Here is a 25820-nt window from a genome sequence, read left to right as displayed (position 1 = left end):
AACTTGAAAGCACAAAACAGACTGAAAAAAAATATGGCTAGTATATCATTGTATTTACACATATATTTAGAAACTTCAGTTAACTGCAAATATGAAATGATATAAGCCACTGCCTGCAATAGCATCTATTCTATTAGAAGGGTAGCTTCAGAGATCGCTGTTAAGATACTGAAGAAATGGGGTTATGCGGTGAACCCATCTGTGTCAGAACTTTGTCCAGCCACTGCAGTGGTCCATGAAGATGAATCTCAATCCAGCAGGGTGTGCTGGTGACATCCTGACGATGATATTCAGCTCCCCAGCCCTGAAAAACCAGAATGTGGAAAACTCATTATTTCTGATCTGACCATTAGCTGGCAATTACAGAGTACCTTTTTTTCCTCTATCATCTCGTTATGGGGTCTCTGTTCTAAAGTCAGATGCTGACAGATTCCCACCAAGCACCCTCTCTCCCAGCAACATGGTGCCATGGAAAACATTGGACTTCTAAGTCAAAAGATCTGAGTTCAGATCTTTGCCACCCATTACCTGAGTGAACTTGGGCTACCGGGCTTCAGTTTCCTCCGCTGTAAAAACATCGTCTTTGGTCCCTTTCAGCTCTAGGGCTACAATCTAAAGAACTGTAAGCTTTTGGAGCAAAGGAACGTATTTTGCACTTGTTTGTATCCCCTTCCTTACCTAGTAAATTAGTATGTAGTAGCAATCAATTCATAAGCATTTATTAAGCACCTATAATATTCCAGGTATTGTGCTAGGTAGGTAGTACAAAACAGAAAGTGAAACAAAAATTACTTGAAGAAATAGGTTTAGCTCAGTGGTGCAAACTCAAATAGAAATATGATGTCTATATGTCACATCCTGATTTAGAGAACTACAAATTACAGTAATCCCTCCCTTACACACGGTTCCACTTTCTGGGATCTCAGTGACCCCTGGTCAACCCCTGGGTCCCAAGATGACAGACACAGGTAGAGGCAGAAGGAGTGAAGCAGCAGCCTCCTCTCTCTGCCCTGGAGGTCTGCCTGCACCAGCAGTCTGCCCAAGGCTTTAGGGACACCCTGCTTATGAATACTGCAAGGACTGGCCCTCCACTGGCCACCGACGTTATACTAAGATAACTAAATCTTAGAGTGACGAGGTCTGAATTGCAGTCGACTCTTCAAAGGTTTGCTCCCGCATCTGGCTGACTTTCAGCCATTCCCTCTTTATCAATACCAACGGGTGGGTAAAATAAATGAAAAGAGATGAAATCTCAAGCAAGGCCATCTCATGACCTGAAGTCAATATCCTGCAGTAAAAGGAAAGTTCCTATGGGGAGTGGGGAATGAGCTAAAACACTGGCAGAAATGGTCTCCTCATTCCTGGTGAATATTATCCCCATCCCCACAACTGGAGAGGATGAAGGATCTGACAGGCAGCCATCTGGCTTTGTCGTTGTTATTGTTGTTTTAATCACTGGTGTCGGATAGTTTAAAATATGTTTATAAAACATGTTGTTTTTCCAATCATGAGTAGTTCATTTTCTGAGTTACATAATTGCATTAATCTAAAGTTGCCTATCTTGAGAAAGACATTGGCTGACCAGGTGAAAATCAGACTGTTAAGTGTGTGTAATAGTATGCTTACCCACACCATATTAATATTATATTTTAATTCTAAGGACAACCAAGAATAAAAAATATTTTTAAAAGAGCACAAGTGAATGGCTATGAAACAGTAATGTGCTGCCCTCTGCTGACTCTATGGGAAGTAAGAATCACTGGCATGTTTTTATGCTGTCGTGGACTTTAAAATACTCTTAAGATCATTGGTGTGAACAGAGACTGGAAGGGGCTTTATTTGTGCCACTAACAAAAAGAATGCTTACTAAGAAGTCATGTACTGCTGTAAACGAAACTCTTGCTGCTTGTTTTCACATTTCTCTTGAAAGGATAAATGAAAAAGGCATTGAGATGATGAAAAAAACCTTATTTTTGAAAACAGGAAAAGACTATTTTAGAGAGCGATCCCTCCTCAAACTAGCTCTAAACTGTACCTCAACAATATGACAGAGAGTGGAAAAGGACTGTGAGAGAGAACTTGCAGGGGCCAAAGAATTACAGAATTTCCAAGTCTGAAAGTATACCAGGGGCTACCTCATCCCCCTCAATGATGATCCAGCCTCCTTGTGAAAGGGAGCCCAGGCCTTCTCCAAGCAGCTGATTCTACTTTGGGGGACGGCTGATTTGGAAAAGAAACATTTCCTTCCATCAAGCCTAAATCAATTTCCCTCTAACTTTCATCTTAATTTTGTCTTCTTGGGCTAAACAGAAAAAATCTAACATCTCTTCACATAACAACCCTTCAAATACTTGAACATTGCTAACATTACCACCTTCCTTTACTTTGCAAGTTAAATATCCGGAGTGTCTTGCATGGATTAATCCCCACACAGCCCAGCCCCTCGGTCTTTGCCATCCTTGTCACCTTCCAGATACCCTCCAGCTAAAATGGAAAACCAACAACCAAGCGCAATATTCCATGTGTGGTTTGAACTAAGTGTGATGATCACCTCTCATATTTTGGATACTACTACTAAGAGTGAGTATTTATATAGAGCTATAGGATTTGCAAAACACTTCCCAAATATCTCATTTTATCCTCCCCCCAACTCTAGGGTGTAGGTGCTGTTATCCTCATTTTACAGATGAGGAAAATGAGGGAGACAGAGGTTGAGTGACTTGCTCAGATCATATAGGGAGTATCAGAGGATGGATTAGAATTCAGGTCTTCCTGACTCCAGCTCTAGCCCTCTATCCACTGCCTCTCTTGGTGAAGTATAAGATAGAATTATTTTTAGTTGCCACTTCACTGCTGACCCATATTGTTCCTTCAGCATACTATATATACCCCCAAATGTTTTTCACTAGAATTGTGTCAACCTGCACTTTCCCAATCTTATATTGTAAACTGGTTTTCTGGAAAACATTCATCCTTTTTTAATTTGATTTTTTTTTCTAGCTTTAGATAGTCTTTATCATTCTCAACTTTATGCCACCTGCAAATTTGCTAAATACACCATCTATATATACCTTCACTTCACTGCCAAATATACTCTATCACACAAGGTGAAGGACAGATCACCAATCCCCTTCTTCTGAGTAAATATTAACTATTCTTATTCTGAGTCTAATTTACTTAGATGTTCTATTATCTATTATATGTCTCTCCATCTTGTCAACAGAGAGATGACATGAGAGACTTCATCAAATACTTTGCTAAATAAAATTTGGGCAAACCCTATTTGTGGCATTTTCCTAATCTAATAGTCTAGTAACTTTATTAAAAAAAAGGTAACGAAGATGAGTCCACCATCACAAATTCTTAATAAAATCATTCTGCCACTTAATGATTAACACTTCAATTTCTAGACATTGATATCTCTTTAAATAATGCAGTCTCAAATTTTGCCAAGGCCTAAAGTTTAGTTCGCAGGTGTATAGTTTATAGAATCTACTCTTTTCATTTATGAAAAGGAGGGAAACATTCACCCTTCACCCTTCTCCAGTCCTGTGTCACCTCTCCTTATTCTCCATGATCTTTCAAAGATGAGTAATAATCAAATGCCCCAGTTGTCTCACTCTACTAGGATGTCATTTATCTAGGCCTGGGGTGATTTAAACTCATCATATTGCTCTTACCATCTCCCTCCTTATCTTGAATTTCAGCTCCCCCATAACTATTTTTGTGCTGTTTTTTTCCAGTCCCAAAATCACCTCCTTTGGTGCTCCTTTCCCTGCCACCGTCCCCTTTCCTCCCAAAATAGAGGCAAAATAAGAGCTAAGATCTGCCTTCCCACATCATTTGTTTTCACTGCCCCCCCCCCACTCACCCTAAGAAGTTGTCCTATTTCTTCTTTGGGCCTCTTTATTCCCTAATTTAGTTGAAAAGCTCTTTTTTGGTTACTCTTACCATTTGTCTTCAGTCTCAGTTAATTCTTAGGTTATTATTAATATTCTTCTTAGAGGATAATGTCACCTTCTTGTATTCATCCTTCCTTACCTAACTTTGTTTCCATCCTAACTTGGTTCATGGATTTTCTTTACATCTACACTGGTCTTTTTCATCAGTTTCCTCTTAACTGCCTTACTTTCTGGTTGAATTCTTCAGATTTTCACTTTTGAATTTTCTATCTCCCCTCAGCTAACTTCCCCTTTAGAATTTTAGTTCATCTTTTCCTCTGAATCATTTAAAATCTATGCTCTACAACTCTGCGGTGCATGACAGACTATGCCTGGATTTCTTCTTCTTCCACAGCAGGAATTCAATTATGAAATTATCACATCATTCAAGAAAGATGTCTTTTGAGCCAGGCCTAGAGACAGGAGGTCCTAGGTTCAAATTTGGCCTCAGACACTTTCTAGCTGTGTGACCCTGGGCAAGTCACTTAACCCCCATCACCTAGCCCTGTAACAAATAAAAAAATTAATATAGAAGGATATATATAAAAAAGATATTAGGGTTTAAAATTTTTTAAAAAAAGATAAAAAAATAATATATATTATAAATTAAATATAATAATATATTTATAAAAAAGAAAGATGTCTTTTTTGTGTCTCATTTTAGAAGTCTAAAAGAAAGTCACCCTTACCTTAACAAAACTCATTCGAATAGTGCACATCTTAGTTAGCTCATAGACGACTTCAAAGCCATGATTAACTGACTGAGCAAGCAGCTGGGCAAAGAGTTGATTGTTGAAAATCTTCAGGCTGCAGCCACTGGGAATCTTGCAGACAGTGGCTGGGTGAAAGCCATGCTGATAGTTGCAGTTACGGCTCTGTACAAAAATGCTGCTATCACTTACGCATTCGGCATAAACTTCTCCCCCAATATAATACAGGTGAACACCTGCAAAGACAGTGACAAGAAAAAAAATTTCAGACTAATACTAAAAATATGCTCTTATTCATAATTTTAGACTTCCTTTTGGACAGTATCACATTTAATTTACACAATACATTATCACCACAGCACATTTCATCCACATAACTTCTCAAAGTTCAGAATTTAGTAGTATAGTTGTAATTTCACATATTTCTAAATACTTATTTAGTAAAGAAAACTGGATGTGACAATTATTCTATATTTTAAAAAATTATGCTCTAGAGAATTTTAAATGAAAATGTTAGTTTCATATATTCTAGTAATTTTAAAATCAATTTTAGTTTATAAATTCTCAAATTAATATTATTAAAGGGCTACATAAAAGTATTAAGGGCTACAAAATGATCTTTATGCTCGTTTATAACCCAGAGGTAGTACAAATTTCCAGTTACAAAAAAGAAATTTTATATATAGCTAAGTATGTGTGTTTATCTATCTATATGTCCTTCTAATTAAAAATCAACTTAACTAAATCTAAAGTCAAATATATCTTTTATCAAGTTGCTTTAGATACCTGAGATTAATGTACAAGGAAAAATCTTGGAGTTATCAGTATTCCACTGAAATTTGTTTTCTAAATTAGATTAGGAAAATTTGAAAATTGTCCATAAAGGGAATTTTTTGAATTTTAGCCCATTCCAGGGGCAGCTAAGTGGCTCAATGGATTGAGAGCCAGGCCTGGAGCTGGAAGGATCTGGATTCAAAAAGAGCCTGATACTTCCTAGCTGTGTGATCCCATGTAAGTCACTTAACCCCAATTGCCTAGACCTTACCACTCTTTTGTTTAGAACTGATACTTGTATCAATTCTAAGATAAAAGATAAGGGTTTAAGAAAAAAAAATAATCCAGTCCAACTTTGAAATTCAGCATTAATTTAAATGTATTTAAAGCAAGAAACTGAATTTAAAAGGAGGATTTTTTTTTTACTATAAGGAATATTAGATAATGGAATGTTACTGAAAAAAATTTCCTTGTCTATAAAGTTTTAAAAAATAGAATTGATTGCAATGGTTGAAAACAATTTGAGGCCATTATTAGATGCATCCTTTTATTCCTTACCACTCATGGCTCCCCTCACCCCCCCACCTCTTTCTGTCTCTTATCTATATTTTAGAATTTTAACCCTTTAGTTACTTGAACACTACTGAATCCAACACTCTCAGTTTTACAGATGAAAAAAATGATGTCCGGAAACAGTAAATGCTTCAACCAATGTCACAAAGTTAGCTTATCTGCAGAACTGGGGGGGGGGGGGGGAACCTTCGAGTTTCCTTATTCCCTAGCCAATCATATTCTACTATATCATGTGCTTCACTTCTTTTATTTTTCATCTTCTCTTTTCATTCTCCATTGCTTATAATTTGTAACTGTCATTGAGATCCACAGGCATAATATAGCCTCATTCAGAGCACTTAAGATCAAAAAAGTCCTTTTTTACAGCAGGTGATCAAAGAACTACTTATATTTGAAGTGCTTCTTGTCAGTATGCTTGTGGAATGAGTACCAATTTATGGTGAGGGGAATAGCAAAAATTTTAATACTGGTATGTATTTTTAATCTAAAATAGTGGGGCTTCATTTTAATATCCATGTATAGATTTAATCTATCAGGGAATTGATCTTTATAAAAGATGGAGTATGGGCTTGTAAATGTGTTATGATTTACCTACAAGACTCAATTAAATTACTTCTGGTTATAAATTTCTTTTTCACCTAATATGTCAAAAAAGTAAACTTGTCTATCTAGGTCTGATCTATAATTAATATTTTACTTAATATCTTATATCCATAGTTTATGATACTTATGGTAATAAAAGCTTTGGAAACATTTTTGGTCCTACAGGTATAATTTCTTTCCATTATAGCCAGAGGGCTCTTAGAAGATAAGGGGGTATTCAACAGCTTAAGAGTGATGGGCAAATGGATATTTAGTTACTCCTGCTGAGGAAAAACATGGCAGGATACAGAATTACAGTCTTTGGCAAGGGGCAGCTCATCTGCAATGGATCCAAATGGCCAGATGATTTTATCTGAATCCTATTTATATCCTGAAGTAATAACTTTAAACTATATTTGCAAAATTCATGGCCTGTATAAATAAGAAGTTCTGCCTATCCATGTACAGTAGGCATTGAAATTGGAATATTATTTTTTACTAGCTGATCTGCCGTCTACTTTATATGTGTCAATTATTTTCATGAAATCATTTCTTTGGAATGACAGGCCCATTCTGTTCATGAACACTAATTGATAATATCATTCATCTGCATGTTTTTCTTCTATTAGCAAAATCAAAGTTTTCTTTTCCACTTCTGAATCTTGGGACCTCAAACTCATTATCTGTGAATTTTGTGAGTTTTCCCATTTTTTCAGATTCTTTCCCTTTAAAAAGATAAATAACAAAATGCAGCTATGCCAAGTGTTTTGTAGCCTACATTTCAACAGACTGGGACTATCTTCTGGATTACTAATCTTTTCTTGCAATGCTTAAAATTATCACCATTATTTATTGTAATTAAAATGAATAATTTTTATAATTAATGATATACTTTTCAAAAAATGCCTTATTTCACAATTCTTATGATTCTGAAATAGCACACATAAAATATTTTGACTATTACAGATGAGCTGCCACTATTCAATTTAGACCCTGGGGAAATATGATCATTGGGGGGGGGGGTCCATGAAGCCCCAGACAACATGGCTTTTAATAGGCTAGAGCAGTGATTCCCAAAGTGGGCACCACCGCCCCCTGGTGGGTGCTGCAGTGATCCAGTGAGGCGGTGATGGCCACAGGTGCATTTATCTTTCCTATTAATTGCTATTAAAATTTTTTAAAAATTAATTTTCAGGGGGCTAAGGAATATTTTTTCTAGAAAGGGGGTGGTAGGCCAAAAAAGTTTGGGAACTACTGGGCTAGACTGTCTGCTGTGTAGGCTTCTAGAACTTTACTTTTGCTTAGATGGGGTTCAAGCATGTTTCTGAGCTAGCAGGCACTTTTGTCATTATGAGAAGTTTGAAGCCCTTGATTGAGACAAAGGTTAAGTAAGAAGGGGGAGGTACCACCCATTCCTTTTTCTATGATCCATTCAACAAAAAGGTCATTCCTTGCTGTTTTCCCCCAAAAAATGGACTACTTTAGTGGAATGGTATGTGCAGACTATAAAAGACTGAAGTGACTGGATAATGAAGAAATGGAAATAGTGAACAAAGATCATTCATTACATCTGTTTAGCTGAGAAAGAATGTAAATGAAATTAGAGCTGAAAAAAAGTCAATTGAAATTATAGCTGAAAAAGGAAACTGGGGGAAATATTTTTATTGTTGCTGTTGTTTTTAAATGATAAAAGAAATGTATACATGTTCAAAGGCAAAAGTAATCTGAAAACTGTTATCACCACAAGGAAATCTGTAATTATCTAATATCGTCCACCACCAGGAGGCAATGGTTCATTAGCTTAGTGTCTTCACCATAAATGGCAGAAGCACAGAGCAAATAGTTAAGGGCACCACTTCTTAAAGTATCATTTTCTAACCAGAATTTCAGCAATTTTCCTACAATAATATCTCTTGCAACAACCACATGTTTGAAAAGCAAACATGCTATCACAGATATTCTCACATGAATCCTCATCGCAAATGTGGGCTTTTGCAAAGTGAAGCTGCAGGAATCTAATTACTGACAATTCAGAACCAGTTCAGAACAATACTAATAGCTCCTCTAGAGAAAAAGACAGTATTCCAATCTATTATATTAGCTGAAAAGAGCATTCCAAAATTCTCTCTAATACAACTTTGTTCATAGCCAATCAGCAAATACGTCTTCTATGATGACCATTTTCATACTACTTTAGAGAAAAGAAATCTAAAAGATAGTTTTAAGTGATTTGCCTAGGTTAAGAGGGAGAATATAAAATCTATTAAGTGAGACTATAATGCTTTAATTCTAAGACAACATTGCTGCCTCTAAAGTCAAGTGGAGGCTTCTTATGCTTGACTAGAATTAACTATTCTGTGGTTTATCATGGCAAATCTGGTTAGAGAATCTTGCTAATGAGTCTAAAGCCATTCAATCCCCCAACAGCAGTTAACTTTTGCTCCTTTGCAAGGTTAAAGGCATCCACCTTAAGTCTAGCCAGTTATCTTGAAAATGTATACCCTTGATCACAAGGTTAAGTAAAGAATGCAGATGAATTAGCATGAATCCACCATCACTACTGGAAAAACAACTCCAAAGCCAGTGATTTTCCAACTTTTCTGCCTTACCTATATGAAAGACTTGTATGTGTCTGTTTTATTTTGAAGTAACCCCAACACTACTGAATCTTTAAAATATCAATTTTCAACTCTATGCCAATGATTCTCATGTCAACTTGTCCAGCCCTAACCTCTCTCTCAACCTCCAGTCTCGCATCTTCAATAGCCTGTTGAACATTTCAAACTGATGGTCCTAAACACATCTCAAACTCAATATGTCAAAAACTGAACTAATTTTCCTTCTAAGCCTTCTCCTCTTTCCAACTTTCCTATTTCTGTGAAGAGTACCTTCATCCTCACTGGTATTTAAGCTCATAACCTAGGTGTCTTCTTTGACTCCTTCCTCTCACCCCATCAATATCCAATCAGTTGTCAAATCTTGTTTCTATGTTGGGAATGTCTCAGATATACACCCCCTTTTCTCCTTGGACACTGCCTGGACTCTAGTGCAGACCCTCCACACTTTGAGCCTGATCTATTATGCCTTTCCGGATTGTTTCCCTGCTGCAAGTCTCTCCCACTCCCATCTATCTTCCACTCATCTTCCAATCAAAATGATCTTCCTAAAGTACAAGTCCAGCCATGACACCCTCATATTCAATAAATTCCAGAGGTTCCCTTTACCTCCTGTTTGGCTTTGAAAGCCCTTCATAATCTGGTTCCTTCCTACCTTTTTCAGGCTTCTTATACTTTCCTCTCCTCCATTTACTATGTAGTTCAGTGATACTGGCCTCCTTGCTGTTCTTCCCACGTGTTCCTCTCCACTCTTACATCTCCCAACGCTGAGCATTTCCACTGGCTGTCCCCTATTCATGAAACTCTCTTCTCATCTCTGCCTCCTAGCTTCCCTAATTTCCTTCAAGTTTCAGTTCAAGCCCTACAATCTGCAAGAAATCTCCTTATTCTTGGTGTTTCCCTTCTGAGACTATGCCCAACATATATACATTTTTATGTGTATGTATGTACATGTATAAATGTGTACAGATATGATGTATAACTTGTTTGTACTGATTCTCCCTGATTTCCTTTAAATCCCAAGTAAAAGCCTAGCTTCTGCAAGAATCCTTCTCTAATCCTTCTTACTTCCAGGCCTTTCCCTCTGTTAATTATTTCCTATTTATCTTGTATATAGCTTGCTTTATATGTATTTGTTTGCATGCTTCCTCCTCCATTAGATTGTAAGCTCCTTGAGGACAGGGGCTATCTTTTGCCTCTTTTTGGATCTCCAGTGATTAGCACACATTGCCTATCATGTAATAGGCACTTAATAATAAATGTTTATTGATTGATATTGATTTGCAAGTCCTTTCTTCCCCCCAAACCCCATTAGATTGGGAGCAACCTGAGAGTAGACTTTGGTGATTTTGGCTATCTTTGCATCCCCAGTGCAGAGTGACTGGCACATAGTAGGTACTTAATAAATACTATTAAATGACTGTCTTTAGGGGTTTTTCTGAGATCTTGAGTCCTAAGGAGAATGTGTTATCACTCTCACTAGTTTGCCCTAGCTGATTCGTGTTGTATGGAGGTAACAGCTTTAGACAAATTTATATAGCATAAGGTTTGTTTTGTTTTCTCTCTGTAGCCTTAGCAGAGGCCTAAAGTGTCATTAAATGCTGCCATTTTGGAAGAGAAGGCAGTGCAAAGTTTTGCCACTTCATTCCTAAACTCTGACAATGTCTAAATAGAATTAGCTATAGCCCATTCATAGTTAAACTCTTACTTACCCTAGGCATAGAAATGATTACAGTCCAAATCAATGTAGAGACTGCCATTTGTCCCCTTGAATTAGAGGTGGACCCACGGGAAGTGATGAAGGACACCATCTCTTTAAGTATGTTGGTGACTTCCTGTGGAGGCAGTTCCCGCCTTGAACTTGGTGCTGAAGGAGCTCCTGAGACCACAGACAGCTTCTACTCTGTATTGTCATGTGGGTAAGTTAGGCTGACTTCCTTGGCCTACCTAGGCCGCTTCCAAACTCTGCCTTAAGTAGGCTTATAGCCTCTCTGGTTGCTGGGCCTTGAGGCTTGCAGCCTAATTTATTTAGCCTTTTAACCTTCTCTCTCCTCCAGGCCTCCACAGGACTGGACTAGCCTTTCCCTTTCTCTTTATTCCTACATCTTTACCTTCCTAATTGTAAATAAACTGCCTAACCCAATGCTGACTTGGGTCTGATTTAATTACGGAATCAACCTGAATTATTGATTCCTGGCGGCCACACTTTAAATACATATCTATAAAATACCTAAATTCTCCCTCTTACACAAAGAAAGGATACTTTCCAGGCTAGAGAATGAGCTTAGTCCCGATGGCCAATCAGCCTTTTCAACTGTGAGATTCAAAGAAGAACCATATCACATTAAAAGTTCTCTGCCCAGTAATGATGCCATTAATCTACTAAAGAAAACCAAAGTACTTGCTCAATAACTAGCTTATATTCAATGTTCTTCCAAGTTAATAACTAAAAAAGAAACCTAGCTACCTTTCAGTGGTCATAATCCAGAGAAACCTTTGCTTCAGAAGTTATCTCAGATAAAACCTTTTAACAAGTTCAAATAATGACCAAGCACTTGTGCATTTATTCCAGTGACCCAGTACGTTCACATCTAGTATCTCATTTGTCACCAAAAAATTCTATGAGATGAATTATCACATAGATATAAGGTATCATTAAACCTATTTCAGACATAGGGAGAACACAGAGACAGAAATGGTAACTTGTCGAAGGTCAAATCAATCATAAATTGTGATGCTTAAGCCTAGAAGTTCATTCACTTGGTTTATCAGCCCTCTGAGTTCTCCACTATTTTATACTGACAATATACAGATGATATCTGTCCATTGCCAAGTTCATACTCATAAGGATATCAACATTGGTTCTTACCCTTTCCTATATGTCTCCGAGTATTTTCTATTGTTGAGTTTCTGTTTACATTAGAAAGAAGTCCAAGACAGAACCTGTTCCTGTTATTTGAAGGATCTGTAAATCCATCTATGAGTACACTTCTAGAAGAAGCCTGAAAAGTCTCCCCAACGCGGTTGTTGAGCTCATAGTAGGCAACGGAACACCAGTGCTGAGGCTCTTCATAACAAACGGGCCGAAAGTCTAAAGGAAAAGAAATCAGGTTATGTATCCCCGTGGTATTAAGCCTTTACCTGGGCTTCCTATTCCAGGACCCAGTGAGTCAACCCTTTGGGCAGCAAGTTTGTGACAGATGCGGCCGCTTTATTCTTCTCTCAAAATTATCATTTTCTCTGGAGTTTTAGAGGTAAATGATGACTTGCAGCTAGCTAGCTCAGTTGATTAATGTCCCATGCTAAAGGACTCATGTTTAGATCCTCTCCATGGATCAGAGAGCTTTGTTCTGCCCCACAGACTACACTCCCAGCTCTGGCTTGGAGTCTTACAAAGGTAAGCTGGTAGTTACAGAAGGAAGGGAAAACCAGATCAAATGCTCTACCAGGGCTCTCCTCTGTTGGAAATACAACTTAAGACAAGTGGTAGGATAGTTCCATCCACGATAGGGTAAAAGAGACATGGTTGGGTCAGCTGGGTAGCTCAGTGGATTGAGAGCCAGGCCTAGAGACGGGAGGTCCTTGGTTCAAATCTGGCCTCAGACACTTCCCAGCTGTGTGACCCTGGGCAAGTCACTTGACCCCCATTGCCTACCCTTACCACTCTTCTTTCTTGGAGCCAATACACAATATTGATTCCAAGATGGAAGGTAAGGGTTTAAAAAAAAAAAAGAGAGAGACACGGTATTTTGTTGTTCATCTTTGGCCTCAGTCTTATTGTCTTCAGAGTTAATGCCTACTCCCATTTGATTTTTCTCAAAAAAAATGATGGTATGAGCATCCAGTTGTTGGCCCTCTCTGATCTTTTTGGTGATTTCAGTTAGCTGTTGGATCTGTTCCTTTAATGCTTGCACCAAGTCATTGTTGTCTTGTTTAGGCTTTCCCCACAAATGTTCAATCACCTTCTTTAAAGCCTAAAGTCCCTGAAAAATCGATACTACAATAGCAGCTAGTGTAGGCAGGAATGCTATTAACTCTGCTAGGCTCACAGCTAACCACTTATAAGAATCATAGATTAATAAAATTTTCAGCAGGTACTCTGGTATTGTTTCAAACCACAGAGTATAAGCACCCTGGGAAATGGTGTAGATCATTAGGTATAGACTAGACACGATAAAAGTCATTCTTCCCACAGCCATTTTCCTTCTTGATGTTAGATTTGGTTCCCTTTGACTCACCAAAAACTGTTAAAACTGTTTTCCTCACCTACCATAGGTTCATACTGTTATTTTTGTCTTTGAAGGACAATGAATGAATGCTTTTAGGAAGCAATGATGGGCAACATACCATTTCCCAAGCAAGAGTCTGGAATGGGTAGATTAATTTGGATAAAGAACCAATTGGAAAATCTACCCAGGAGTGAATGAATGTACCAAAAAAAAAACAACCAAAAAAACTTTCCTCACTAGCATAGGTTTTCATTCTCCTTTTTGCCTCATCTGTGGCTAGTAGCAACTTCAAAGGGAAGTGATTTCTTTGAGAATCATAGAATTTGGGGGCCGAAAGGTACCTTGAAGGTCAAACAGTCTGACCCATCCTCCCACATGAAGCCGCCTCTGACCATTGTGGCGAATAAGATGCTTGAAAGTAAAATGAGATGTGTGGCTTTGAACAAAATCTCGAGATTTCCAAAGATCATCTGATCCCACCCTTGATCTCAGACACATATTATATTACTGTCATCTCCATTATACAGATAAGGCTATCATAGTAGAAGAGGGATGAATAATACTCAAGTATTCTGCCATAACTGACATTCTAGTTGGGTATTTTCTCCAATACACTCCCATTACCTTTCAAAAATCTTCACTTAATAACAAGATTCAGTGGATTCCTTTAGGTCAAGGGTTCTTAATTTTTTTGTGTCATATTCTCTTTTGGCAATCTAGTGAAACCTATAGGCCCCTTCTCAGAGTAATTTTTTAAGTGTGTGAAAGGCTTACAAAGGAAACCAAAGGTTAAAGGAAAAAACTACTTATGTATATATAAATACATTTATTATTATATACTATATATAAACATATAAAACTATATATGTAAAGATATACCTATATTTCATGGAGTCTGTGAACATGAATAGGAAAAAACTTAAATATATTTGTGTATAGCTATATATGTGTATATAGGCATATACCAATATAAACATACATACACATATATGTGTGTATGTAGTTATATGTATGTGTAGGAGTTTTTCCCCATTCATGTTCACAGACTCCGTGAAATCTATCCATGGACTCCTCAGGCGGCTGTGAATCCAAGGTTAAGGACATTTATTTTTAGGCACTGAAAGTTGTCTTCAGAAAGTAGAATCTGGACCCATGATTAGAAACTACAGAGAGATGGATTTTTTAATTTAACATGTGGAAAATTTCCTATTAATCAGAACTGCCCCAAAATAGAATTGGTTGCCCCAGGAGCCTACCATGACCTGAGGATTTTGGACAGAGGCTGGATAACCATTTGTGAAGAAAATTTCATGTTTCAGAGTGAAAGACATCAGAACTATCTTCCAACTCCGAATCTGTGAGTTATTAGAAATTCATAGAATCATCACAAAATGCTAGAAGGAATTTTGGCAACCATCTAGTCCAAGGACCTTATTTTACAGATATGGAAACTGAGAGCTAGAAAACGGCAAAGTCACTGACTCAGGGTCTCACTGCTAATAAATAACAGTGGCAGGGATCAAAACTAGGTCTTCTAACTCCAAGACTAAAAATGTTCTTTCTGCTACATCACTCTGCTTCCGCACCACTAAAACATTTAAAATAATTAAGTTTCATAGGAATCCAATAGTTTCAGAGTCAAAAAGGGTCATAAAATGTAGGAAAAAAATGCTTTCCATGAAAATTTTTCAGGAATACATTTGCTACCTAAAGAGAAGTGATGCTTGAATAAATAAATCTGTGGAGATTTTATAAGAATGCATTATCGACCCTCAATAAATATTGGCAAAAATTAGAACAGACTTTCCTGACACTTACAGTAACACACTAACCCATACCACTGTATAGATATTAAAAATGATAAACTTATGAGCACGATGATTAAAATAAATAATTAACTTATTCCAAGAGTCCAGGTAACAAAAAAACACAAAAAACAGTCCTTGTTGTGTTTTGGAGAGGCTATCAAATTGAAGTTAGAAGTCACAGCAGCCCCCATGGAAATCATATGTCAAATAATAGTGCTTCATCTTTAGAGGGAAAGTGGGGAGAGGATGATAAAGAACTACTACCAAAAAGTATCAGTGTTTATAGTGCTTCATCCACAAATTTACCTCCATTAGGCAATGACAACACTAAATGGCTGTCAGCTGAGGCATCTAGAGGTCGTCCATTGTGGCTCCCTGGTGTTTCTGTGGCATGATAAGGTGGGGGTGGTGTATCAACTACAGGGGGAAAAAACAATAAAAAAACAAGGAAAAAAATCATCAAATAAACCGATTCCTTAAGAACAGAGTGATTCCCCCTTCTTTGCAACTAAACCCCCATGGGCAATATCACTACAGGAAAGAAAACAGTTAATGCTAAGATGGTGCTCAGCATTGCCAACAAGGAGGGAGAAGAGACTTGCTACTCTAGGATTCCTGGTAAAGAAGGGGTTGGCTAACTTTCCCTGGGCTTCAGGAATTGTCAAAGGATGATAATTACTTCATCACTATCTTTTTCAAGAAGATGTATTTTTCCTCAGTGGCAAAACAGGGTAATTAATAATCTGCTGCTTAATTGACTGTGTAGGAAGAAAGATACATATGCTTTGGGGGAAATTTATTATTATAGTAGAATCAGAAGTAGTCTTGAACTCAGATCTTCTGACTCAAAATAATGGACTTCTTCTTTATCCTTTGCTTCCTCTCTCTGGAATCTGGTTGTATCTTGTGGGTGAAAGAGCCGGGAATGAGATGGAAGGGTCAGTTGTCTTTACACAAATATACGTAAAGGCTACTATCCCCAAAATGTCTGTAGGTAGACAGAAAGGTACACATGGAGTGAGAAGAGAAATCTCTTCTCCATACTTGGCACACAAAGTCCTTTTAGAATGGTGCCTAGTGGCATTAGGTACATAGCATGTTTGCAGCAAAAACTTTCCAAAATGAGCTAAAGGGAAGCATTCTTTGGGTTGGTGGAAGAATGTCAAGACCCAAAATTATAATAAGAAAGGAGCAAGGTATGAGCTTGCCGAAAATCTTTGTACCTCCAGAGTTCGGTCTACAAGAATTTGTTAAGCATGATGTGCCTTAAACTATGCTTAAGTGCTGGGGTATATACACAAACAAAAAGATTTACAGTTTCTACCCTCAAGGGCAAACTGACATTCTAATGTTTTTGTTGTTCAGTTGTGTTTGACTCCTCATGATCCCATATGGGCTTTTTAAATTTTTTTAAAGCAAAGATAATGCAGTAGTTTGCCATTTCCTTCTCCAGCTCTTTTTACAAAGGAGGAAACTGAGGCAAACAGGGTTAAGGGACTTGCCCAATGTTACACAGCTAGTAAGTGTCTGAGGCTGGATTTGAACTCTCATCTTCCTGACTCCAGGTTCAGCATTCTATCCACTGGTCCACCTAGCTGCCCAGTTACATTCTAATAAGGGAAGAAAATACATAATAAGGAAATGAGAAGTATGGATGATGTGTTCCCTTCTTCAAAATGGAGGTTCAGAAGGAATTCACCAACGGGAAAATGGGTCTGTAGGGGCTCAGTATAGTGCTTAGCACATAATAAGTATCTAATAAATACTTGTTTTTTGTTTCTGAAACTGGATCTTCCTATCTCACTCAGGCACCCAATGCCAATATAAATCAGCATGGAAGCTCTGATCTGCTATTTTTTTTCTAACCTGGACCAGCCTATTCCATCTTGGTCAGCCTGGTGACCCTCTATTCCAATTGATTTATTGTTTTGTTGATTGTCTAGACTTAAGAAAGTGATGAAGAAAATGTTAACAATACAGATTAAAATATAAAAATGTGTCCTACTTTTTTCCAGAGAGTTAGTTGTTAAACATTTACCAATATATTATCCCCCAGCAACAAGGATTACAAACATGAGCTACCATATCTGACAATAAATGCTGGGGACCAACTGACTAACTGGGTGATCCAGGGTGAGACCATTAGCCCAAAGGCTAGGAAGTATATGTTCTAGACTTATAATTCTGTGCCTAGACAAGTCACTTACTCTCTGGTCTCAGTTGGTCATCTATAAAATAAGAGGGTTTTAAACTAGATGATTTCTAAGGTTCCTCCTGCCTTAAAAATTAGATCATTCTAAATCTATTTGGTTCCCTATCATCCAAAGAGGATGAATTTGTTTTGAGGTGAAAAAAATTCGTTAATTACTTTTTCAAGAAATTAGAGAAGGATGGCTTCCCAGTAAGCTTAAAAGAGGGTAGTTACACTATGATTTGTCACTGAAAAAGAAAAGAAAGACATTGAGCCCATTAATTTAACCAAAGACAGAGTTCAAAGTCAATGCACAAACTGCCTTAAGTAGTTGTTACATGAACTAAGAGATCCAATATAAGTGATAATAGATGTACATAGAGAGTTTTACAAATAATATCTAATTTTATCCTCACAATAACCTTGGGAGATGTTTTTATTATTCCCACCTTCTATGTCATCATATAAATTCCTTAATAAAACTCCTGAGAAAAAAAGATCCAATCTTCTTGTTATACCCTAAATGCTTGAGCTCCATAAATATCACAAATGCATACCAAGCTTAAGCTCCTTGGGAGTAGGGACCATTTTTTATTTTTTATTTTGTCTACTTTACTTTAAGTAGGTGCTTATTAAATAAATATTTCCTGAATCAGATTCAGGTTTGTTGTGAGGCTTTTTCTTTTCTCTCTTAACATTCTATTATAAACTCTCTTTCAGTGTTATCTCACCTACTCTGAGGACTCTGACAATCAGCTCTATACATACATAGGATTTGTACTTCTTTGTAGCTGGTGCAGACTTTCCTCTTGAGCTTCACTCCCACATTTCCAACTGTCTACTAGGCATGCCCATTTGGATTTCACTCTAGAATTTTATACTCAATAGGGTATTGATAAAGATAACTAGCTGTAAAATGTTATTCAAGTCACTTTATTCTGTTTGCCTCAGTTTCCTCATCTATAAAATGAGCTGGAGAAGGAAATGTCAAAGCAGCATCTTTTCCAAGAAAACACTAAATGGGATCACAAAGAGTAAGACATAACTGAAAAGACTGAGGAACATTAGCCATGTCCTTTTGGGATTTCACTCTTGTACTTCACACTCATTGGGGCTCAAACTAAATTCACCTTTTCCCATATGAATTTAATTTTGCCTTCTAATTTCCATATTCCTATTTATTATCTACATTATAACTCACCCAATTAGCCAAGCTTGAAACCTTTTTTAATTCTTTCACATCTTCCTGTTCCCTAATACATATTCAGTTGCTGGGTACTATTGATTTTTATTTTACAGCATCTCTTGAGCCAATTTCTTCATTTCTCTAGGCAGCCAGGCGATTAAGTGGATAGAACCCTAGGCCTATAGTCAAGAAGATCAGAGTCCAAATCCAGCTTCATTTTAATTAATTTCTAATTAATAAAATTAATTAATTTTATCTAATTTTGTTTATTTATTGTTTGTGTCATTTATGATTCATATATTATGCTACATTATTTATTTATTTAAATAGTGCTTATTTGATTCATAATTAATAAGTAATATTTATTTAAGAAATTTAAGAAATTTTAATTAATAAAATGGATTAATTTAAAATTTTTTATTAATAAATTAATTTAATTAATAGCTTTGTGGCCTTGGGCAAGTCACTTAACTTCTGTCTGACAGTTTTCTCAATTGTAAAACAGAGATGATAATAGCACCTACCTCCCAGGGATGTTGTGAGGATCAATAAGATAATATCAGTAAAGTTTTTAGCATAGTGCCTGGCACATAGTAGGGTATGTCATAAATTCTTGTTCCTTTCTTCTTTTCTTTCCTTCCCAGTGAAATGTTTATTTCTTTATTATCTCATGCTTGGAGAGATAGTGTGTTAGAATGGAGAGCATACAAGATCTAAAATTAAGAGGACCTGGGTTCAAATACTATGTCTACTACATCATGACTAGTATGAATTTGGGCAAGGCACTTATCCTCTACGAGCCTGTTTCCCCATCCATGAAATGAAGGAGTTGGACTAGATGACTGTGAAATTCCTTTGACTCTAAATTTATTTTCACAATGACTATTAGGAAAATCTGCTAAAGGGCAGTTCTGTTACTAGCCTCTCCTACCTCCAATCCATGTTGAACATCACTAGACATAGTTATCCCTAGTGTTCATCACCTATTAGGGAGCTCCTTGAAGAATCATTTTGATTATAGCACTCTCCTGCCCAAAATCTATCACAGGCTCCTCATTACTGAGAAAATTAAGTCTAGATGGTCGGGCAATCCAAGAACATCACAATTTGATCTGATCCCAATCCACATTCTGAGTCTGATCTCCCACTACTCTCCTAAATATCAAAGAATCTCAGAACTGGGAGAGACCTCAAAAAAAAAAAACATCTTCTGGGGGCAGCTGGGTAGCTCAGTGGATTGAGAATCAGGCCTAGAGACGGGAGGTCCTATGTTTAAATCTGACCTCAGACACTTCCCAGCTGTGTGACCCTGGGCAAGTCACTTGACCCCCATTGCCTATTAAAAAAAAATCTTCTCCAATATGTACCACAGCATGAAACCCCTCCACAATATAACCATTGAGTAGTTATCTGGCCTCCACTTGGAGTCCACCAGTGACAGAGAACCTACTAGTTCTACTTTTGGTCAACTCTAATTGTCAGAGGTTTGTTTTTTTTTAAACCCTCGTACTTCGGTGTATTGTCTCATAGGTGGAAGATTGGTAAGGGTGGGTAATGGGGGTCAAGTGACTTGCCCAGGGTCACACAGCTGGGAAGTGGCTGAGGCCAGGTTTGAACCTAGGACCTCCTGTCTCTAGGCCTGACTCTCACTCCACTGAGAGAAGGTTTTTCCTCACAACTTTAATCTGCTCCTCTGTAACAGCCAACCCTGGTCCAGTTCTACCATTGGTGGCCAAGCTGAACAGATCTAATCCTCTTCCACAAGAGGGTCTTCTGTTCTAGTCACACTACTTTCCATGCAACAATATTTATTGAATATATGAAAGAATAAAATATTCTTGCATTTGGTACTGTCATTTTCACTTGTCTCTAAAGAGTCACTTAGTTCATGATATTTCTCACCTCAATTTCTTTTAGATGCATCTAGTTATATACCTTGCTTAATTACTTTAGCCAGGCACACAATTCCTCTCCTAGCTGGGCTTGAGCCTCCAGACTTTCCCTACCATGACTCAGTTGCCATCTCACCCTGGAATTTTTCCTGCTGCCTGAGATCTTCTCTTTGAGTTTCTTCTGGAACCTGCATTATGCAGACAAGCCCAGGCCAGTCATGCTTCCTTCCCCTCCTGCCTGACTTTACTACCCCAGGGAGGTGCCTCCTCCCCATGTTCTGCTTCTGGGCTCCCTTAATGTGTTATCTCCCCTGATTAGAATATGAACTACATGGGGGCAGGGACTCTTTGTATTTGTGCTCCCAGAGCTTACTGTGTGTCCAGAACATAATAAGTGCTTAATAAATGGTTTTTGCTTTGCATTATACATTCTATATATGCTTTAGTGTGGATATTATGAATTGTTGTGTTATTGTCTTCTACTTATATAAGTAAAATACCATTTTGATTATGCTACACTCCCACTCTCTGTGCACTGGTGTACATGGAAGATGTCTTCCCAGTTTTCCCAAATCTCACTGACTCATTTCTTGGTTTTATACCAAGAGAACCAGTTGGTTATCTAAGAAACTATATTCTTAGCTATATTTGATGACCTGTATTCTATTTCTTCTCCTTATAATCCCAAACTAACACAAGAAACTTGTATACGCAGAAACAGACCTTTAGTTTAAAGGGAAGCAAAAGCAAGAATAACTGCTAAGGTCATTATATCCTGAATTCTATGCTGGCCATTTTGCACCTGATTTCTTGAAGGGAATTTTTCTCCTCTTGCTATACCTTATGTTCATATCCCTGGGCCCTGAAATACCTAAATTCCTAAGGATGTTTTCACATATTAGTAGAATTCTCATGAAGAATATTTAGAATCAAACTAGGCTTGGCTTCTGGCTCTACCCACTTATACCCTGTATACCTCCGGTGAAGTACCTGACTCCTCTGGTATTTGTTTCTTTATATGTAAAACAAGGCTGTTAGACTGAAGAACCTCTACAGTCCCTTCTATCTCTAAATATCTGATCCTATGATTTAGAAACCCTTAGAGCTATATAATCATATGCTCTAATGGCTTTTAATTCCCTCTGTATGATAGTTCTCTTGGCCATTCCTTCATCATCTCTCTAACAGGTTTTCTTACCTGTGAGTTGATATGGACTCCCTGGTCCAGAAGAACTTCCTGGGGAATGAGGGTAGCTTATGGTGCTGGGAGACGGCAAGAACATGTGGCTGGGTGATGATGAGTAGGCAGAGCCTGTGGGCTGCTGAAAAGACTCGGGATAGGTAGCATTATGTGGCATCAGGGGCTCACTGTGGAGGGATGCATTCCGAAACTTGGCCAGAAGACTGAGCTGGGGGTTAAATTCACTGTGTCTTGGTACAAGCACAGGTGGAAGCACTACAACGAGAAAGAGAGACTGCAGTTAGAACTGAATGCTCTCCCCCATCATTAAATTTATTTTCCCTTCAGAGACAAAAAGAATCTTATGACCCCTACTAGCTTTTTGAATTTCAGATTTGTTATTGATGCTAAACAGAGAGAATTCCTATGGCTCTGATGCAAAGATGTAAAGGTAAATACTTTTTAAAAGAATTCAACAATGTAGTTTATCTGCCAATTGGCCTTGTCTTCCCTTAAGAGTATTATAGTTAAAAAAAAAAGAACATGGATCTCTTAGCTGTGACTCTCTGCAGGAAGTTAAATTGTAGAGATTCAAATTCCCAAAGCCAAATGTCTCCCTGAAACTCAGAGTTCACATCAGTTCCAAGTATTTTTTACCCAGAATGACCCATCAAAAATGATGATGCTCAGTATAGTATTTGTCTTTTACCATGTTGCTTCATATTTCTTTCTGTATCTGACTGGGAGAAAAACTAAATCAAATGACAAATAATAGGTTTTAAAACTTCTAACTATAATACAGAAACAAACTGTTTTTCTTACAGAAATGACAGATGAACGCTATAATATGTCCTTTTTACATATTCCATCTACCTATAGAGATACAGATCAATTGAGAAGATGACCTTTTTCTCATAAAACCTGTTTGTAAATTGCAGTATATGATGGTGATGGAACACTATTGTGCTGTAAGGATTGATGATCTGGAGGCTTTCCATATGAACTGGGAGAATCTCCAGGAACTGATGCAGAGTGAGATGCCACTCACACTGCAAGACCATTGTACACAAGACCATTGTACACAGAAAGTAAAACACTGTGGAAAAATCCAATGTGATGGACTTTGCTACTAGCAGCAATGCAACAAGCCAGGACACTCCTGAAGGACTTATGGGAAAGAATGCTATCCACAATGAGAGAAAGAAACTATGGGAGTAGAAATGCAAAAGAAAAACATGTGACTTTTATTTATTCTCCCATTTCTACCATCCTGGATCATGAAAGGCAAACCAAATCCCTCATTCCCATAACAATCCTCTAAATATTTCAACACAGCAACTATATTTCTTATCTTCTCTTGTTCCTTCAAATAATTGCCACATATAATGATTTCTTACCATCTTGATCACATTCCTCTGGCTACTCCCCATTTTGTCAATGTTGTTCCCAGAACTGCACAGAGATTTGGTATGACCAGGGCACCCAGTCATCTGATTCTGAACTAAATGCCTCAACTCATTGTGTCCAGAGATTCCATTAGAGCCATCAAATCTTTTTTCAAACAAGAACTTTATTGGGGTAAAGAAAAAGAGAAAAGATGGCCATTTTTCCAGTCCCTTGATTAAGGCATAATGACTATTCCTTGCACGTGGATGTAGATTTTCCAGTGATTTATCTAAGCAGTTCAAGGATAATAATAAAGCTAGCATTTTTATAACACTTTTAAGGTTTACAAGTATGTTACTATTCTCACAACCACTCTCTGAGATAGGTAGATATTATTATTGTCCCTGTTTTTTTAGTTGAGGAAAGTGAGACACACAGAGGTTAAGCTGAAAGTTAAGTAACATAGCTAGCAAGTATCTGAGGTCAAATTTGAATTCTGGTCTTCCTGATTCCAAGCACAGAACATTATCTACTACACTATGACCTGTACAAAGGTGCCATAATTAATTTGCAATGTCACTGTTTTAGAAAGAGAAATTAAGAGAATGAGAATGGCATTGTTTAAAGTAAAAATCTGTTTATGGCAATTTAGGATAACAAATGTCACAAAACCTATGGAACTTTCAAAGCATCTTGATTTTTTCATTGTTCTTGAACCATTTATATGCAGATGATACATGTTCCAAACATGTCCTAAAATCAGTAGCAAGAATAATTGATTTTTTTAGCAGAGGAAAGTCAAAGGATGAAATGAGAGAATATGCGAATAAAACACAGCTTTTTAAAAGTCTTTGTTATAAAACTAATTCTGAAACTATTTCTTCTACTGTGGTAGTATGAACTCTTATCTACCTCTGTGAATATCTGTGTCAAAGCAATAAGTTCCTTCCCCATGCAAAAAATGACATTAAGCTAAGTTTTTATGAAAGACTGGATTACAAATATTCTTCTATTAGGTTTTGCTTCTCCTTGACAATGAGAAATTATCTATAAAACCCAATAGATGGAAAGAGCACTGGTTCTGGGGTTAGAAGACCTGAGTTCAAATCCTCCTCTGTCTCATATTAACTTTGTTACTCATACAAGTCACTAATCTTCCTAGGCTTCAATTTCATCAACTATAAAATGAAGGGGTTAAATAAAATAATCCCTCATGGATTTTTTAGATCTAAATTTATGATCATATAAAATTTTACAACTATCCTAGAAATTCACTATGGCAATATCTTTGGGGTCCATGGCATGGACCTATCTTAAAGAGATATGTGGGTGAGATGTAAGATAGACCTAACATGCAGATTAGTGTTAAAACAAGGCTCCAATAGGTTTGTTGTTAGTTTATTCAACTAAATCTCAGCTTCTCTTTTATGAAGAATTTAGGGAGAGAAGGGAGGGGAAACTTCAATGGATATTTTGCTATTTAATTCACTTAAAAATTGTAGAACTACTAGTTTTGCAAGAAATAAAGCCAAACTTTTTTATTTTTTAGATGAGGAAACTGAGGCAGACAGAGGTTAAGTAAGTTTGCCAAGGGTCACAGGAGGCTGTGTGAGGCTAAATGATGATGATAATAATAATATTTATATAGCATTTATTCAGTGCTAGGCTAATCACTATATAATCATTATATCATCTGATCCTCACTATAACCCTGGGAGTTAGGTTGTATTATCCCCTTTTACAGATGAGTAAATGGAGGAAGAGGTTAAGTGACTTAACCAAGGTCACATACATAGTAAGTATCTGAGGTTGGATGTGTACTCAGGTCTTCCTGACTCGAGTCTAACACTCTCTCAAGCCACTCTACCCCTGGAAGTTTTTAGGTCCAAAACTACTTCTCAGTAATTCTTTCAATGAATAGCTACAAACAGACCCAGATGGGGGAAAGCTTTTCCCTTTCATTCTCCTTCAATCAAAGGGCAGTCTGGATCTTCTGCAAGTCCTGGAACTAATGAAATATTTAACTCCTCTGAAATGCACTTAGTATAATTCTTCTAATGATGTAGGAATTTATTACCTGGGGTTTCCACTCGGCGGTAGTGATATGGGTTAATGCACACTTCTTTCTGCTTTGAACCAAATGGAAATTCACAGCATTCAAGTGGTTTTAATTCATGGTGAGACTGTAGATCTGGCCAGCGCCATACCCTGCAGTATATCACATGGGGTAGACCCTTTCGGTGGGACACCTGCAGCCTTCCATCTAGGGATCGTGGTATGGTGACACATTTACTGGGCTGGCCTGGGCAGCTCAGAGCCCTCTCTAGTTCTTCCATAGCTCCCTTCTTCTTCTTTAGTTTCTTCACCAGAGAGTCAACAGCCTTCTCAGCCCACTTTTCCTCTTCATCTCCCTGTTTCCAGCCAAGCAGTCTTTTTACTGCTGGGCTAGTGAAGGAGAACAGAGAGCTAATAGGGGTGCTGGAGTGCATAAGAGGCAGATGGAAAATGGTAGGTTCAGGCAGAAACAAAAGATTTCCCTTCTCTGACTAAAGATCGAAGAAAGTGTCATTCGAGTAATCTCAAGGACTATCCACATATACAGCTGCTTCCTTGTTTCTGGGAGCAGATGGGAGAGATTCTGGTTGGGAAGGATGTTGTCTTTTTCCCAAAAATCTGAAAATGCCGGTTGAACCTGAAAAACAAAGAGAATATAATAAGAAAAATCAAAATGATTGTGCTTAAAGGAATAATGA

The 25820-nt window shown here is 37.5% G+C and overlaps 1 protein-coding gene across 2 annotated transcripts; it reads right to left on the bottom strand.

Annotated features, from left to right (window-relative positions):
* Positions 1-160: 160 nt before the first annotated feature.
* SMAD9 (SMAD family member 9) lies at positions 161-25556 on the bottom strand. 2 transcript variants are annotated; one of them, XM_044666084.1, is made up of 6 exons: positions 25145-25556; positions 21700-21957; positions 15539-15649; positions 12065-12286; positions 4631-4887; positions 161-304 (listed from the first exon to the last, which is right to left on the bottom strand). In XM_044666084.1, exons 1-6 carry the CDS (start codon positions 25554-25556, stop codon positions 161-163), a joined length of 1404 nt encoding a protein of 467 aa, XP_044522019.1. The 2 variants fall into 2 exon arrangements, with proteins under 2 accessions (XP_044522019.1, XP_044522020.1); XM_044666085.1 differs by lacking the exon at positions 15539-15649.
* Between the last annotated feature and the right edge of the window lie 264 nt (positions 25557-25820).

This window comes from Gracilinanus agilis, chromosome 3 (assembly GCF_016433145.1).
Source record: "Gracilinanus agilis isolate LMUSP501 chromosome 3, AgileGrace, whole genome shotgun sequence".
Lineage (NCBI taxonomy): Eukaryota > Metazoa > Chordata > Mammalia > Didelphimorphia > Didelphidae > Gracilinanus > Gracilinanus agilis.
This window is presented reverse-complemented; position numbering and strand designations above follow the sequence as displayed.